At 34.2% G+C, this 16,533-nt stretch overlaps 1 protein-coding gene and 1 long non-coding RNA gene across 3 annotated transcripts; one reads left to right on the plus strand and one right to left on the minus strand.

The window, feature by feature from the left end:
- Positions 1-3,637: 3,637 nt before the first annotated feature.
- Positions 3,638-10,507, plus strand: LOC121249900 (syntaxin-132-like). Of its 2 annotated transcripts, none has more exons than XM_041148757.1 (13): positions 3,638-3,798; positions 4,407-4,520; positions 4,802-4,858; positions 6,055-6,103; positions 6,318-6,406; positions 6,502-6,575; positions 6,679-6,721; positions 6,797-6,857; positions 6,997-7,022; positions 7,108-7,185; positions 7,972-8,052; positions 8,127-8,192; positions 10,107-10,507. In XM_041148757.1, the coding sequence occupies exons 1-13, from the start codon at positions 3,781-3,783 to the stop codon at positions 10,263-10,265; spliced, it is 915 nt and encodes a 304-aa protein (XP_041004691.1). In that variant the 5' UTR covers positions 3,638-3,780; the 3' UTR covers positions 10,266-10,507. The 2 variants fall into 2 exon arrangements, with proteins under 2 accessions (XP_041004691.1, XP_041004690.1); XM_041148756.1 differs by lacking the exon at positions 10,107-10,507 and adding an exon at positions 8,301-8,716.
- On the minus strand, positions 10,016-14,322 carry LOC121249902. Its single transcript, XR_005937667.1, has 2 exons — positions 14,098-14,322; positions 10,016-10,328 (listed from the first exon to the last, which is right to left on the minus strand). It is a non-coding gene; the product is annotated as an uncharacterized LOC121249902 (long non-coding RNA).
- Positions 14,323-16,533: the final 2,211 nt, after the last annotated feature.

Consider the following 16,533-nt stretch of genomic DNA (forward strand, 5'->3'; position numbering starts at 1 on the left):
AGAAGAGCTTCTTGGAGACCCTGTTGAGTGAGAAGGGCTTTCATTTTGATCCTCCACAGTCCAAAGTCATTTTTTTATCAAACTTTTCGATATCGAACCTTGAAGTCCCCATCGAACCAAAGCTCTTGATACCACTTGTTATAATTTAAGCCCTCTCACAAACAAATACTCAAAAAATCAAATTAACATAACTGGTTGTAATATATAATTAATATTGAACAACAGCCAACCAAATCGCAAGAAAATATATGATTAATGTGATCGGTTTAGTTTTCTATTTAAACATGTTAGAAACCCAAAATCACAGTATATACTCATGCAAGATCAAAAATAAAAGCAAGAATAATAAAAGAAATGTAAAATCAATACAAGAAATTACGTGGTTCGACTCTAATAATCTACGTCCACGGCAAGAATAGTCTAGGAGTTTTTATTATTGAAGAATGCATCAAAACTTGAGTTTACAATCACTTACAACCATTGATCACCGTACAAAATATAGATTGGCTTCCTCGTATTATCCTCTAACGAAACCACAACAGAAAACACACTTGATCATCTCTTCAAGCTCCAATTTAATCTTGGTAAGACTAGGGTTTGAAAACCGCTTCCATTTCTCTCCAGGATCGCGGCTTCAAAGAAAGGTAAAGTGACTTTTTTTTTTTTTGCTTCTGCTTTTCATCAAGAAAGGCACTTGCCTTTATATAGAAACTACATAATTATAAGTTTGTTATTACTCAAATATTACAAAACTGTCATTAACCTATTTACAAAAGTGTCATTACTAAAATACAAATAATAAAAACTTGACACATCTTCAACACGCACTTTAGGTAGATAACGGGGGATGATCCTTGTACAGATTGACTATACAAAACTTCATATCCTTGGTAGTAGAGGCTTTTTGCTTGACGGTCTCCTGCTTCCACTCAGCCTTAAGTATTCTTGGACAACTCGTAACTCTTCACATAAGGAGACGAACTTCTCCATATCACAGTTAACCACAGCGATTGGATCATGAGAAAGCTTGTCGCGGCACCATAGGTACTGTTATCTACATCAAGTTTAGAGCCTTATTGGATACCCCTAATAACTCCATGTAAGTGTTGAATTACGAAGGATATCCAAGTAGGAAAAGAGAGTTAATAATAAATAAAAAGATACAAAATTATGAATGAAATATAATAGAACTCAATGACCTTACTCTGGACTATGTCATAAAAAGCTTGATTGCAGTGGCTCGAGAAAGAACATTGTCTAATTCCTTGAAGGCCGGTTCCTCATTATCTAACAAAAGGTCAAACTCATCTCTTGTCTCATCTTCTTAGAGAAGAAGTCCTTGACTACTAGGAAAGGACAATGTAGGTGACGAAAATGAGTTCACTTTAGGGAAAGGCGTCGTTCCCCTACTTTAGGGACAAATCAATTCTTGACCTTTTATGAGTAAGAAATGGTCATTATCTTCAAAATAAGTTGGGATGTCTATCATGGCACGAAAGTTGTCATGTGTTAACGCTTCAGTTTTCTTGGTTATTAGTTTTGGGGCAAACAATAATGTTGTATTACTTTTAGAAAAATGCTATGTTGTCCATTCAACTTGCCCTCTCATTTTGACACCTTATATATTTTAATTTTTTTTTTTATTTTTTTCTTTACTTAATAGTTAAGAAAATGACTATTAATGTATTGATATATTTTTTATATTTTTAAAAATATTTTAAAATGATAAAAAAATATGAAAAAAAATAAAAAATGTAATTTTGACCTAGCGATAAGTTACAATAGGTTCTCTGAGCGACAGAATAACACCGCTCTTACTTTTAACTTCCTTGTTTGTAAGAAAAGCGATGCTGCTCAAGAAGGCCCTGGAACACCACCCGCCGAACCTATAAGTTAGTGTTCAATTAGATGACTACATTACTAAAACAAAGGGTCATAATAAAATTATAATGAAACCAAGAAATGAAATAGACACTCTTAAGTGTAGGAGAAAGAGACAGCCAATAAATAAGCAGAACAACTTGAATATGATTCATGTATGAGAAAGAATTGATCATTCGTTAACAGCAAACTAAAAATCTCCATTAGAAGAAACTTCCAAATAATACATAATAAGAAGCCAACAGCCAAGTGGCAAGAAACTATAACTATTTAAGCTAAAAAAGGATAGCAAGATAATTACTCAGATTCTCACCAATTGATGGAATCATGCAAGGGAAGGAGGACATGTGGTGGGCATGATAAGCCTTGTCCCTACAAAGGCCCCAAACAGGGCCCTAATCCAGGTTGACTCCCAACCCAATAGAAGTCCTGTAAAAAGGTAAATTTGAACAAGAGTGGCTGATGTGGAAGTCCCCTCAACACACGTCACCAATGGTCATTTGTCTTCCTACATCAGATATAATCAACAATGTATCTACATATTCAACCCGAATGATCGAATCACTTCTAGAAAACAGATCCCTTCAGTCTTCAAAGGCCTAGCTAGGGGATGAAAAATAAATAAATAAATAAATAAAGCCTAGCTAGGGCCCCAATCTAGGTTGACGCCAGCCCTTCGAAACATGTCACCTAGAGGAATTCATCTCTGTATAAAAGTAATGAGTTGTTGAATGAAAGTTTAGTATGTCGTCCAAAACTTATCGTTTGATTTTTTTTTTTCACTAAATGATAAAAAAAAAAAATTTTAAATATATTGATATTTTTTTTTCAAAATATTTAAATACATTAAAAAAATATAAAAAAAAAATTAATTTTACAATTAGTTGCTACTCGGAGGTAGAGTAACACTGCTTTTTGTTGAAATATACAAGTTTTGGATGGTTTTATTTTTAAATAAACCAATCATAAAAAAATATAAAAATAAATTCCTCTTTCATGCCGATTTACTTCTTTATAACAGATTTTTGCAAGACTTGTACAATTAAAATTTATACCTAATATTAGATCTCGTTTAATTGTCGGGATAATATGAGAAATTTATAAATATTAATAAAATAATTTGTGAATATTAGTAAAATATTTTGTAAATAGTAGTGAAATGGTTTGATTTAAGATTTCTTATTAGATTTTGAATTAAAATATTGTTAGAATATAATTTTATAATATAAATTTTGTTTTGAGATTTGAAAAAATTAGATTATTTTTAAAAATTTAAAAAAATTATAATGATTAGATGAAAAAGTTAAATATTTAAAATTAAAAAGTATTGATACTTGAGTGATATTTGAAAAGTAAAGTAAATAAGATGAGATGAGATGAGATAGCTATCCAAACGAGACGTTGCTCGTTAGATTAATCACATGGTATCTACCTATTCAACCTCTACGCTAGATATCATTTCCGTTTTCACCAATAAAAGCTCTAAAGGTGAACATGATGCAAGCAATACTCGGTTAATATTTGAATGCGCTGTAAGAACACACGAGCTCACAAGGTTGGAACAAGAACGGTATTAAATAGAATGAAATATAATTGAATTTGAATTGCTAACTTTGGACATCGGCGGCTTCACCTAGTGGACCACTGTGTACGTTAATTGCCAACGTGTACATCTGCTTGTTTGTTTATAACGTTTTTTTCTACGCTTGATTGGGTTGTCTGTCGTTTTGGTCTTCCTTTGAGTCGCCGGCCAAACAACATAACGTTGGATCGCTATTATTAATTTTATTAATTAATCCTAACCCACACCTCTAATATTCCTCGGCTTTCCATTTCTTTTGAACATCTTCCTCCTCTGACTCTCTTTCTCCCTCTCTCTCTCTCCCCTTGATTTTCAAGATGAACGACCTGCTCACAGTACGTTGATTCTTTCCAACTATGTCATATGTGTGTGTATTTGATTGTTTTGCGATAGTGTTGGATTGATATCACAGTCTTGTTGTTGGTAAATTCATTTCAGTTACTGGGATATCCAAGTGGCGGCTTTGCTCTTTAGATTTTGAATTTCATGCTCTTTGTTTATTTGACGGCCAGATTTGTATTGACAGGGTTGGATTTAGAACTCTTTTATGGGGGATGACGGATCTATTGTCTGTTTATTTTCTTTTCCCTTGTGATTTCTTTGTAAGTTTTAGCCGCTTGGGAATACCCCTCGTGATTCCTTTGACATCTCAATTTTTCTAACTTGAATTGGCAACCAAAAAATTAGCTAATGCTACTACTGTTACCACTAATTATGTTTGTAAGTAATTTATTTGACACTTTTGTCTACAACTTTAAAAAAACTGATTCACTTGAAAAGTAGAGAAATTGGTAGAATTTAGATGGGAGGATTGTTGAAGTTAGAAATGATCTGAGTTTTGTTCTGTAATTTAGCTGTTTATTTGGAGTCGGATATATGATGCTTGCTTTTATAGAGCATATGCTAAAGAAATTTTATTTTTTGTGATTTTCCTTTGGTTAAGGATTCATTTGTTAGTGATGCCAAGGGTCAGCCTTCCAGAGAAAGCGATATTGAAATGGGAACACGTGTCCCAGGGAACAACCCTGATATGGGAATGGCTGCTTTCAATAAACAGGTTTATCCTACCCATGATGCTTTATTTTCTTTTGCAGAACTTATATGGACCAGAAACCCAATTGATCATCTTGAGTCTTGTGCTGCTTTTAGTGAAACATATACTGCCTGATAGGTTACATTAGTCGGGAGGAGCAAGAGACATCAGATCACGCTTGATTCCCTTCAAAATCTGTTTTCTACTCTGAAAGAAAATCCTATAGTCTTATCAATAATAGTTTTTTCTTTCTAAGAAGTTGCTCCTCCTTCCCTTCTGATTTTCCTGCTATTCTTTGTTATTAGGTAGAAGAGGTCGAGAAACAGGTGCAGAAAGTCTCCATGCTTCTTAAACAACTAAAGGTATGTCGATTCTCATCCAGGGCTAAATGTTATTATGGTTTTGCATTGAGAGTAAGCAATTTTCTGGAAAGGAAGATGATCCACTTACAATTATTTTGCAACTAACTTTACAACTCTACATAAAATGAGGGGTGATTTTGTAATATTGAAATTTGTTTTTAATGGAGTGGCATGATTGTATTGGTTGATTGAAAATGAATTGTAAAATAGTTGTAAAAAAATTGTAAGTGTATCATTATCCGTAAAGGAAATGACACCTAATACAGGTAAAATGTCATTGACTCTTCTTAGTTACTGTTTTGTATGTGCTGTGGTGCTACAGGAACCAATTTTCTTTGCTTTCATAATCTTTCATTTGTTGTAGAACAAGAATTTGACTCTGAGTTACTTCAGAATTATTATATAGTTTTATTTTATCTATACGGCTCCTTCTGAGAAGCATGGTAGCACCTAGTTTTGTTTTTATCATCCAGACCGAAGGCCAAGTTGGGAAACCTAAATGGTAGCATCCAGTCCAGCTCGTTAACTTCTTGGTTAAGCCACCTGATGCATGATAGAATAATGAGAACTGTGAGTATAAAAGAAGGATGAGATAAAGTCAGGAACAAGTTTAAAAATTTCATTAAAAAATCTTAATAATATTGTAATAGTTCTAAATTTATGCTTTTGGCCACTCTATATAATGATCTTAGTGTTCTCAAATCCAGATTTCAACCTTTTTGGCCAAGGGGGAAGTTTCTGGTCCAAATGGCATGCTTGTCTAATCTGTTCCATGATTTAGATGGGTTTCACCAGCTTTTGTTAAGAACTATAACATGTGACATCATTCTTCATGATTCTATATCAACCATATCAACATACTCTTTTTTTTAGTAGTTCTCAGAAGACTAACCAATCATTAAACATTTTCTATGCTGTTGAAAAGAAAGGGAATTGGAGATTTTGATTATGCACAGCACTATCGCAAAGATACGCCACCATGAGTTTACAGTCGAGATGTTGAACAATTGTGAAATCTTTGAGCTATCAGGTCTTGCTTCTATAGAGAGACAAGAGAGAGCAAATAATGCCCGGAAAGGATATGTGACTGGCACTAAAAAATTAACTAGAAACTCTCCCTCCCTCCCCTCTCTCTCTCTCTCTCTCTCTCTCTCTCTATGGTATGATTAAAATGGTAAATGTGGGCTTTTTGACAGGATGCTAATGAGGAGTCAAAGTCTGTTACAAAAGCATCCACCATGAAAGGTAAATGTTTTGTCCATATCATTTGCACCTGGAAGACTTGTATTTGGAGCTAAATTTCACCTCATTATTATTTCACTTAAAGTTGGATAAGTGGTGAGCCATTAGTTAGGTACTAGACAGTGATATTTGTTTTATCCTCTTAAGCTTGTTGTTTAATTGTTCATCTGTTGTATATTCACACTCTTAATAATATTCTCTGCTGAACTATATTCAGCTATTAAGAAGCGGATGGAGAAAGATATTGATGAAGTTGGAAAGATTGCACGAAGTGTCAAAGGAAAACTAGAAGCAATTAGCAAAGAAGTAATACTTTAATGGCTTGCATCTAAATCTGATAGCTTCTACTGAGGGTAGTCACCCTCTTTCGGGATGATATACTGACCCCTCATTCTTTACAGAACATCTCCAATCGACAAAAGCCTGGTTGTGAAAAGGGAACGGCCGTAGACAGAGCAAGGATGAACATGACAAAGTTCGCCGCGAGTGCCAATCATTATATTTTAGACAGCTTCTTAATTATTTTCTTTTAGAATGGTAATCTAAAATATTGATATATGAATTAATATTGATGGCAGTTCCTTGATGAAAAAGTTTAAGGACCTAATGACAGAGTTTCAGGTATATCAACGTGTTATGCTTTTTACCGTTGTACTTAGCTTCCACTTGTTTTCTCATCTGTGTATTATGTTTCAGACGCTTAGGCAGAGAATCCAGGATGAATATCGCGAGGTTGTGGAGAGACGAGTTGTTACAGGTTAGGAAAGTTCTTCTGACAGATTATGTAAACTGCAAAATGACAAAATTAAGAATTACATGTTGAAGTAATTGTGTTATAGTGCTTATCATTTTCTTTGTGAGTTGGTGATCGTGTTTTTATTGATTTGATTGAGCAGTCACAGGAACTAGACCAGATGATGAGGTGAGCCTGAATCCTCATATTATAATTTGACCGATGATAAAGTTGGATTTTATTTTAATTGGCTAAATTTAATTACCTTTGCTAGACAATTGACCACCTGATAGAAACTGGAAATAGTGAGAAAATCTTTCAGGAGGCAATCCATGAAATGGGACGAGGACAGGTATGTTCCTTTTTAATATCGTTTTTCGTTTTTTTATATTTGAAAAGTATGTTCCTTAACAACCGCAAACACAATTAATTACATAGATCATCAAATAAGCAGATCCTTCTCTGGAATAGGATTTTTTTCATATCACGTTTTAAATAAGATAATAAAGGTAAGGGTTAGTTGGATAGGACATGAAAGTAGGACTTGGAGAAAGTCATGATTCTTCCAATTGGGTGCATGTTTCTTGTTCAGCTTCCTGTCACTGGTCGTCAATGATAGAACGAGTTGAGTGTTTTCATGGTATAGTCTTTAGTTTATCATGGCAATACAACTGCAGAGAGTTTCCTGCTAGCTTTTGATCTAGGTTACAAATAGATCTCCAGTCCAATGGTCTTTCCTCCCCGGACCTGCGCTATGATTATCTTCTTACCCATGCAAACTTTAATGTGTCTTCTTTTGCAATTTTTTGATATGGTTTCTTAATCCCTTTTGTCATTTGGATGATCTATTGGATCCCCCTACCCTACCAAGTCTGTATGCGAGTCTTTTTGCAATGGCCTGAAACTAAATATTTTAGCTATATTGCATTTGAAGCTTAAAGTCAGTGAATCGGAGAATTTTCCGGCCACCTTCTTGACTGGAGTTAACTTTATTTTAGTATAGGGCACACGGATAAAAAAAATAATGATAATAATAATAAAGGGTAAAAGAGCATGGTTTTTTTATTTTTGCAATTTCAAAGTTCTGCACTTGTAATGTTAGCTATCATACCAAGTTTGCTTTGGGCCACAATTGCAGATAGTAAATACCGTTGAAGAAATTCAGGAGAGACATGATGCTGTGAAAGAAATTGAGAAAAAGCTGCTAGACTTGCATCAGGTATATATCTGCAGCAAGTAAGTTTTCGCTACTGGAAAGTAGATGTCTTATGTGACATTTAAATATCTCGACAGATTTACCTTGATATGGCGGTATTAGTCGAGGCTCAAGGAGAGATCTTGGATAACATTGAAAACCAGGTTAGCTCCCCACCTTTACATCATTTAGCTTCTGAATCTGTGCATATCTATGTATAATGCACGAATACATATTGCTGGGTATTGGGTGTTAATGGGAATCTTATCCAGGTTACAAATGCAGTCGAACATGTCCAAAGAGGGACAACTGTACTTCAAAGTGCAAAGAAATTGCAGAAGAATTCCCGAAAATGGATGTGCATTGCCATTATTATTCTCTTAATAATAGTAGCTGTTATAGTTGTCGGTGTCATCCAACCTTGGAAGAGTGGCAAGGGTGCTTGAGTCTGCCCCCCGTCTCTCTCGTCCATGTAGAGTTAATTCCCAAACTATCTACGATACTAAGCCGCCTGTGTTACAGTGGTTCTTACCTTTTGGTTTGGCTTTCTATTTATTTATTCTTTTTTTTTTTTCAAGTTGTTTTAATGGTTGTGGTGTGCTTTGTGGATGAAGGATTTGGTACTCGTATATTCTGTTGTTTTGTCATTTTATTTTAATAGTAGAAGAAACTTCATTGCTTGCTGAAATTTTTTTTTTTTTTTTTTTTTTTTTTTTTTTTTTGTTTACTCCCTCAGTGCCTTATCTTTGCTGCTGACTTGATAATTTTCACCTCTCTCGTATGATCTGTCTCCTCTAGCTTCTTTTTTTTTTTTTCACTAAAAGGAAAATAGAAACAAGTTAGTTTGTTCTGGCCAATTTGCTTTTCTGTGAGCATAACTTAGGTTGCGTTTGGCTAGGTATTCTTAAATATTTTGTGAATAGTAGTGAAAAAATAATAATAGAATAGTAGTAAATAGTAGTAAAAAGTAATAATAGAATAATAGTAAATAATAATAAAATAATAAATAATAGTAAGTTCCCGGAAAAAGAGAAAATGAAAGATATGACTATTACATAGCAAGACAGGGGTTGGCATATACTATTTAGATTAGATTTTGTTATTTTCGACAAACCAAATGTTCATATCATGTCTCTTGGTTACAATGTAATTAGGCTTTCACCGTATGGTTTATTTCTTCGTATCTTTTTCTAACTTTCCAATCTATATTTGCCCAAAAAGCTAAATATTTATTTCATCGTACACATCAGACCAATGCTAAATTGCCATGCCTTTCTACCAAGGGTTCTTTTAAAAGATAAACATTAAGTGAATTAGCCTCTCTTTCCCTAAACCTAAAATTATTCGTTTTGAGAACTGAACGCAGCAAATAAAGATAGTTGGAATAAAAGCTTTTGACTGCCAGAATGCATACTTTTGCTTGCATTCTCGTATAAAGAACCCACGGGCAAGAGGGCATGGACCTAGGTCAATAGCCACTTCTACAGGGATTTATACCACACCAAAGTATCACTGCAAGCTGAACAGGAGCTTTCCGTCACTGATCATGGCATAGGACTTATATTGTTGCTCAAGATTGTGCTTCATGTATACTGCTATTTTCCTCTAGCATGCTTTACATTCTTTTTTTAGCCTCTATTCTCTTTTTGAATCGTTGGAGGTTCGGGATCTTACTTCTCAATCATTATATAAAAAAAAATTATGCATCAGCTACTATTTATTTTCACATTCTATATTTAGATTTTTTTTTTATAAGATGTAGAAATATTTTTTATAAAGTGTAAGATAATAAATAGTAACTGAAGATTAAGGCCCAATTTGTATTCGCAAGTCATCTCAACTCATTTCAATTCATCTCAACTCATCTCATTATTATTCATCAACTTTAACTCACAAATCTCACTACTATTCACAACTCATCTCATTATTATTCACAATTCATCTCAACTCATCTTCAAAACCAATTCACAGCTAAAAGTTTTCTGTATAAATTCAAAATCCTCGATTTCTTGATAATGCTGCATTGTAGTTGTTATGCTGTAAATCAATCCAATGATTGCTGCTACTCTTGGGAACAGGTGACAAATACAGTGGACCATCTGCGATCGGGTACAGAAGCTCTCCAAACTGCAAAGAGTTTGCAGAAGAAGTCAAGAAAGTGCATGATGATTGCCATCATATTGCTCCTGGTTATTGGACTCATTATCGTCCTCTCGATTGTGAAACCATGGAAATGACATCAGAGCAAATCGCATCTCATCTGTCCAGTCTGCCTTAAAAAGGACGGGAAAAAAAACCATCTGCATACTCTCTCGTACAAACATTCCAGAATATATATCAGAAATAAAAATAAAACTATTACAATTTGTATTATTTCTTTCTTTCTTTTTCCTTTTCAATTAAATTGCATCTCTGTATTCTATTACTTTTGAGATAGATTAACAAATAAAAGAAGTTAGCACATACGCTTTTGCTTGTTTGTCTCTGAATTGGGTTGTAGAATGCTTGCAAGGCTGCTTCTCTCCTTTACTTCCTCCAACATCCATAATTTTAATAGTTTTGTGTTAGTTAAATCACTAATTTCAGGCATATTTGGGCATTGATAGCAGATGCTAAAGAACTGAGGTTGGATTTGAAGGACTGCATATTCTTGAGGTAAGATCAGATTTCTCAATCTTTTAACAAATGTATATCGAAGTCAAGTAATGAGAAATAGTTATATGTATCATACATAGGTAGAAATATTGCATGAGAAGTGCTAGATCTACAAAGTAGGGCTTTTTCAAAGATGCATGGTTTTCAACTCTATATATGTTCGACAAACGATCACTCTTATAATTGCTTTGGAATTCTCTTGACTAATTTCAATGCAAATGTATAATGCGATTCAAATAAGGGTTTCACTAAATTTAGACTCATCAATACCTGAAGGGACTTAAAGCATACCAACTTGTGTGTGCATCAAATATATGATGGAATAGAGATGAGAGAGTCAGCTCGCGTGTCCATTACACCCTTCACACCAGCTATTATGGAGAAAACCTAGCTAACACTTGCCCAGTTAATCAAGCACTGCTACTAGTTCCTAGCCGTCGTTATCAGCCATGAGATGACAAACTCGCCCAAGAACAAACCTACCAGTCAATGTCTATAGCCGTGAATCCTGTGAAACAAAGTCGCCTTAGCTCTAAACAGTTAAAAGTAATCAAAGCACCTTGGGCAGTCTGCCTGAGCATCTAGTTGTGTGTATGTCCACTTTTCTCGGTGATTCTGGCAGCGGAAATCTCACCACAGGGACAACTTAATGCTAGCATAAAATGCAGGAAGATATTCCTCGACACAGTTAACAGGCGATAGGTTACTGATACGCATTGCATGAGAGTTCCTATCTGAGGGAGGTTCCAAAAACAGGACAATTGTGGTTAGAAAATTAGCAGTGTTTTCTGATTGATTTAGATGTACAGATACCAAAAAGAAGACAAATAAAGCAGAGAAACAAACAAACTAAGGGTAAAATTACAAATGTAATAGCATCACGTTAGTTCACAAACATGCACAAGATCCAAGGACATTGAAAAACAAGGCATCAAGAACAATGACACTAAAGACTCAGTTGTGCACATTGCATCGACATTAATTGAAGAGCTTTACTTACAGGGGACTAGATCATGTTGCTTCTATTGCAAAATCATCCAATCATTCTCAAACATGCTAAGTAGGGGTGCTACCCGCCCTATGTGGGCAGGTAACCACCCTCCCCGGCCCCCGGCCCCCGGCCCCCGGCCCCTCATGGGGTGGCTATTTTGGCCCCCCGGCCATACTGTCTATCCAACCCTGCTGACAGGGCCGGTGGATTCTAGAAGCCACCATCTGGGATTCACAAGTGAAAAATCAACCAATAACCAACAATGAAACACAATCGCACAACAACAACAACAACGAAGGGAAAAAAAAAAATCAACAACAACAAAAAAAACCATCCACACTTGCAAAGATCTGTGGACAGATCTGTAGATCTCATCAGATCTGACCAAGATCAGATCAGATCAGACAGGAAGAGTCAAATTATATCTGAAATTCTAATCGAATCTCAGACCTACGGCGCTGCGCATCAGAGACCTACAATGCTGACATGGCTTTGGAGATGAAAGGACCCACAGCCGCAAGTCAATCCGTTGGAGATGACAGGACCCACGGCCACAGCAGCAGGTAATTCAAGGGGAAGTTCCCCCAGTCCAATGGTCTCCAGAAATTGTATACACCCAAGGGTTTGAGCCTTAGACTTGGAGGGAGCATACCACCAAAACCAAGGCTCCAACCATATAAGCCAACCCCTAGGGCTTAGCAGCTTTAACTACATACTAACTACATAAATTCATAAACAGCAACTAAGACCCATTAAAAAGTAAAAATGGAGAAATGAATATGCTAAAGACTACAAATAACTCTACTTCTAAAACTGTTCCTAAATTTCCTTCCAGTTTGTAAGGCTGCTTCCAGCATCCATTTAACTGCTTGAAACGTGCTTTCCCCGGTCTTGACCTCCCTTTATGCACTCTTGCATTTCTATGTAACATGAGGTAATATATAGTAGCATAGCATGCAAGTTTACGAAGAATGATTTACGATTCAAAGACTGACCCTTCAAAGCATTGACATCCTAATTCAATCCTTCACCCCAGCTTCTAATCTATCAAGCAACCATGCACTTCCGTCCAAATTCTCCTGGGAAAAGAAAATTCATAAAAGAAGTGACCTCTTCTCTGCAGCCTAATTCTACAAAAAGTACATGATATCGTATAACCCCAATTAGCTAATCTATCATTGGTAGTAGTAGGGCCAAGAGCCAAGTCTTTATAACAATCCAGCACATAAATGGGTCTCTTTGATATGGCACCAGAAAAGGAATAAGCTTATAACATGGGACATGAGGCATCCTGTGTCTATCTGCCTCCCAAATGCTAGGGGGTATTTTCCCATGGTAATAAAATAAGCTTCCAACATATGATACAAGTAATCTCATCTTTAATTACAACCCAAATATTTTTTTTATTGGCACCAGGTGTCCGAGAATAAAGTACCAACTAATCGCAGAGGTGCACAGGCCCTCAACAAGAAGTTTCTCACATGTGCATCTCGGGTAATTCAAGGGGAAGTTCCCCAAGTCCGATGGCCCCTAGAAATTGTCTGCACCCAAGAGGATTCACACCTTAGACTTGTAGGGAGCATACCACCAAGACCAAGGCATTTACCCATACATCCCAAATATCAATGGAACTGTATTTCCCATTCTGGGAAGAAAACCAAGTAAAATGCTCTAAACCATTAGTTTCTTCTTCAACTTTGAACAGCTAGCTTTGTAACTCCACACATAGAATTCATGTCCAAATATATGGTAAAGAGGACCAAGAGGCTACCAAATATCACGCCAAACAGAAATAGAACCATTTCCCACATTATGTTTCAAAAACCACTTCATCCACCCCTCCCCCCGCCCCAAACACTCTCTTGAGGAAATGGAAAATCCAAAAACATTAGGGTAAAATATTGGTTTTGTGATGGCTTCTCTATTTTTCCATGTTCAACACCCATGCAATCCGTATGTAACCTTCTATGTAAACAAGTTCCATGCATGTCTCGACAAAACAGCTTTATTCCCATCTGCAATTTTCCCAATCCCCAAGCCACTCTCTACCGTCAAACGATTTCATCTTCTAATATATACACATGTATTTCTCTCATGAACTTCTGAACGACCAGTTCACACAAAAAAAGAAAAAAACAAGCAAAAGAGAAAATTCGCTGTTGAATAACTGCACAAATGCATGTAAAGGACTAAAAAGCTTTCCTTGTGATAATGGGAAATTCATATCAACCTAAAGCATAAGATTCAAATTTTCATGAAGTTTCTCAGCACACAAACAGAGGTAAACACAAATGGGTGAAATCCTCAGCACCCAATTGGTCAAATATAGAACACATAATACCGAAACTGCAAAACGAAGACAGAATTAGAACCATCAATACTCAAAACACAACTTCGAATCATGCATTTTCAGAATTCTGTACCTTAACGCGGTCTGATTTCGTTGAAAGCCCTAACTTCTGATTCGACTCAGAGAAAAAGGAGTGAGAGCGTGAAAGCGACACTCGATCCTTGAAAACGATGCTAGATCTGTGGTTAGTATGGCCAAGGAAGAGAGACAGACAGATCGCTGAATAGCAAAGCGCCCAGCTGGAAACACGCTTTATAATTATATTTTTATTCTGCCTGAAGAACGTTGAGCTCGATCGGCTGCAAGCGCCATATTATATTTTTTGAAGAGACAGCCACCGAAAAAGTGGCACCAAGATATCTTTCGAACAGTGTATTTTATTTTTTTATTTTTTATGTATTTTTTTAATTATTATAAATATTTAAAAAAAAAACTCATAATATTATTAAAAAATATTTTCTTAATCATTATGTAAAATAAGAAACCATTCAAAACACATTCAAAATCCAAATTCAGGATCCAAAACATTTCTTTTTTTGAATGGACCTTAAAATCCCATTATTGATATAGACACACATTTTAATTTTTAGAGCATAGGCAAGTCATTTGTCAAGTTGAAATTTTGATTTAAATTTGAGGTTTTAAAATCAAAATTTTTGAAGATATTAATCCACACTAGAATAGTGATTTTAAAATTAAAATAATAATATAATATTATATATTTTAATAATTTTTTTAATTTTTTTATATTTTATAAATATATTCTATATATTAATTAATAATTTAATGTTTACTATTTAAACAAATTATTTAACATAAAGAAGAAAATAAGAAAGGAAATGAAATGAGAGAGGAGATGGGGAGTGAATGAGAAAAGTGTGACTACTTTTTAATAAAATATTATTTTGATTGATGAATAGTAACTCATCAAATATAATTTTAGTTTTTTATTTACTGTAGCTCATAACTTGATTTGAAGTGATTTGTCTAGTTCAATACGGATTAATTTGAAAAAATTTAATCAAAATTTAGACTTAGTTGATATTTGACTAGTCCAATATCAATGCTCTTAACCATGTAGCATCGTGTTATGGGATGAAAGAACCAAAAATTAAATCAAATACATGCGATGGCTAATAGATTCTACGGAGCTTTTGTCTGAATTTTAGGATTTAGAAGGAAACCACTTTGTGTATCATCACGTAGTATTTATTAAACATTTAGGAAAAATATATTTATCATCTTTTTTTGTTATCATCATCTCAATATTTTTTGATATGTCATTAAAGGAAAAAACTAGGAATCCCACTGGGGGATCCCGCTTAAAGTCACCGCTCCTATTTTTTTATTTAGTGATTAAGAAATTATTATTTAATAATATTATAAATTTTTTTATTTTTAAAAAATATTAAAAAATGATATGAAAAAAAAATATAAAATAAAATAAAATGCCTAGCTGGAGCCCCTAACGGTGGGTGTAGACCCACTCGCCATTAAATAATATACTCACAAGTGAGATATAATAAATAGTTTTCAATAATTTAATATCACATTATAAATTTATTTGAATAATCATAAATATTGTGATACTTATTTATGTCTCTATCTCTTCCGCATTTTAAATCCTAAAGTTCGGGCATGAACTTTGTGCGATCGGAATCTATGGATAATAAATTATTAATAAAAGAATTTATAGTGTGTGATGAACACAATCCTGTTTGTATTACAAAAATATAGTCTAATCTCATTTCAATATCAAAACATCACAAATATAATCATTTTTTAATTTTAAAATTTCAATTTTTTCATTTAATTATTACAACTTTTTTAAACTTAAAAAAGTACAAAAATAATTCAATTTTTTCAAATTTTAAAACAAAAATAATATTAAAAAAATATATTATAACAATATTTAAACTTTATAATATTTTTATTCGACTTTTTTTCTCTCATTTCCCATAACCCAATAAAGCATCTTAACTCAAACCATTTTATTACTATTCACAAACTATGTCATTACTATTTATAAATTTCTAATTTCAACATCCAATGTAAAATGACCACAATAACACATATTTTATATTAAATAGATACAGTCTACTTTATGTGAAATAAACAGGATCTTATTCCATAAAAACAAAGGGACAATGGATCCAATGAATTAATTTTAGTCAAGCTAAGTAAAGAAGTGCTAAAAGAGAGCTTTTTTATTTTTTATTTTAATCCAAATGGTGGACTAAGGAGCTACGATTGAATGACAATTGATAAAAGAGCATTAGAATCGCATTTAAATGGTATCCATCATTTTTCAATATCTTTGAGTCTTCATTTGGTTAAGCAGAAGTATATATAATCAAATAGATAGATTGAATGAATTGACATGTAGGACTTACAAAGGTCACATTGGTATGGACTTTTGGGACTCATACATCAATAGAGTTCGGGTGTAATACATCTTGAGACTGGTTAGAGAAATCCAGCATTCTCGTACGTGTCTATGGTAGATGGA

The sequence above is a fragment of the Juglans microcarpa x Juglans regia genome, chromosome 2D (genome assembly GCF_004785595.1).
Source record: "Juglans microcarpa x Juglans regia isolate MS1-56 chromosome 2D, Jm3101_v1.0, whole genome shotgun sequence".
Taxonomy (NCBI): Eukaryota; Viridiplantae; Streptophyta; class Magnoliopsida; order Fagales; family Juglandaceae; genus Juglans; species Juglans microcarpa x Juglans regia.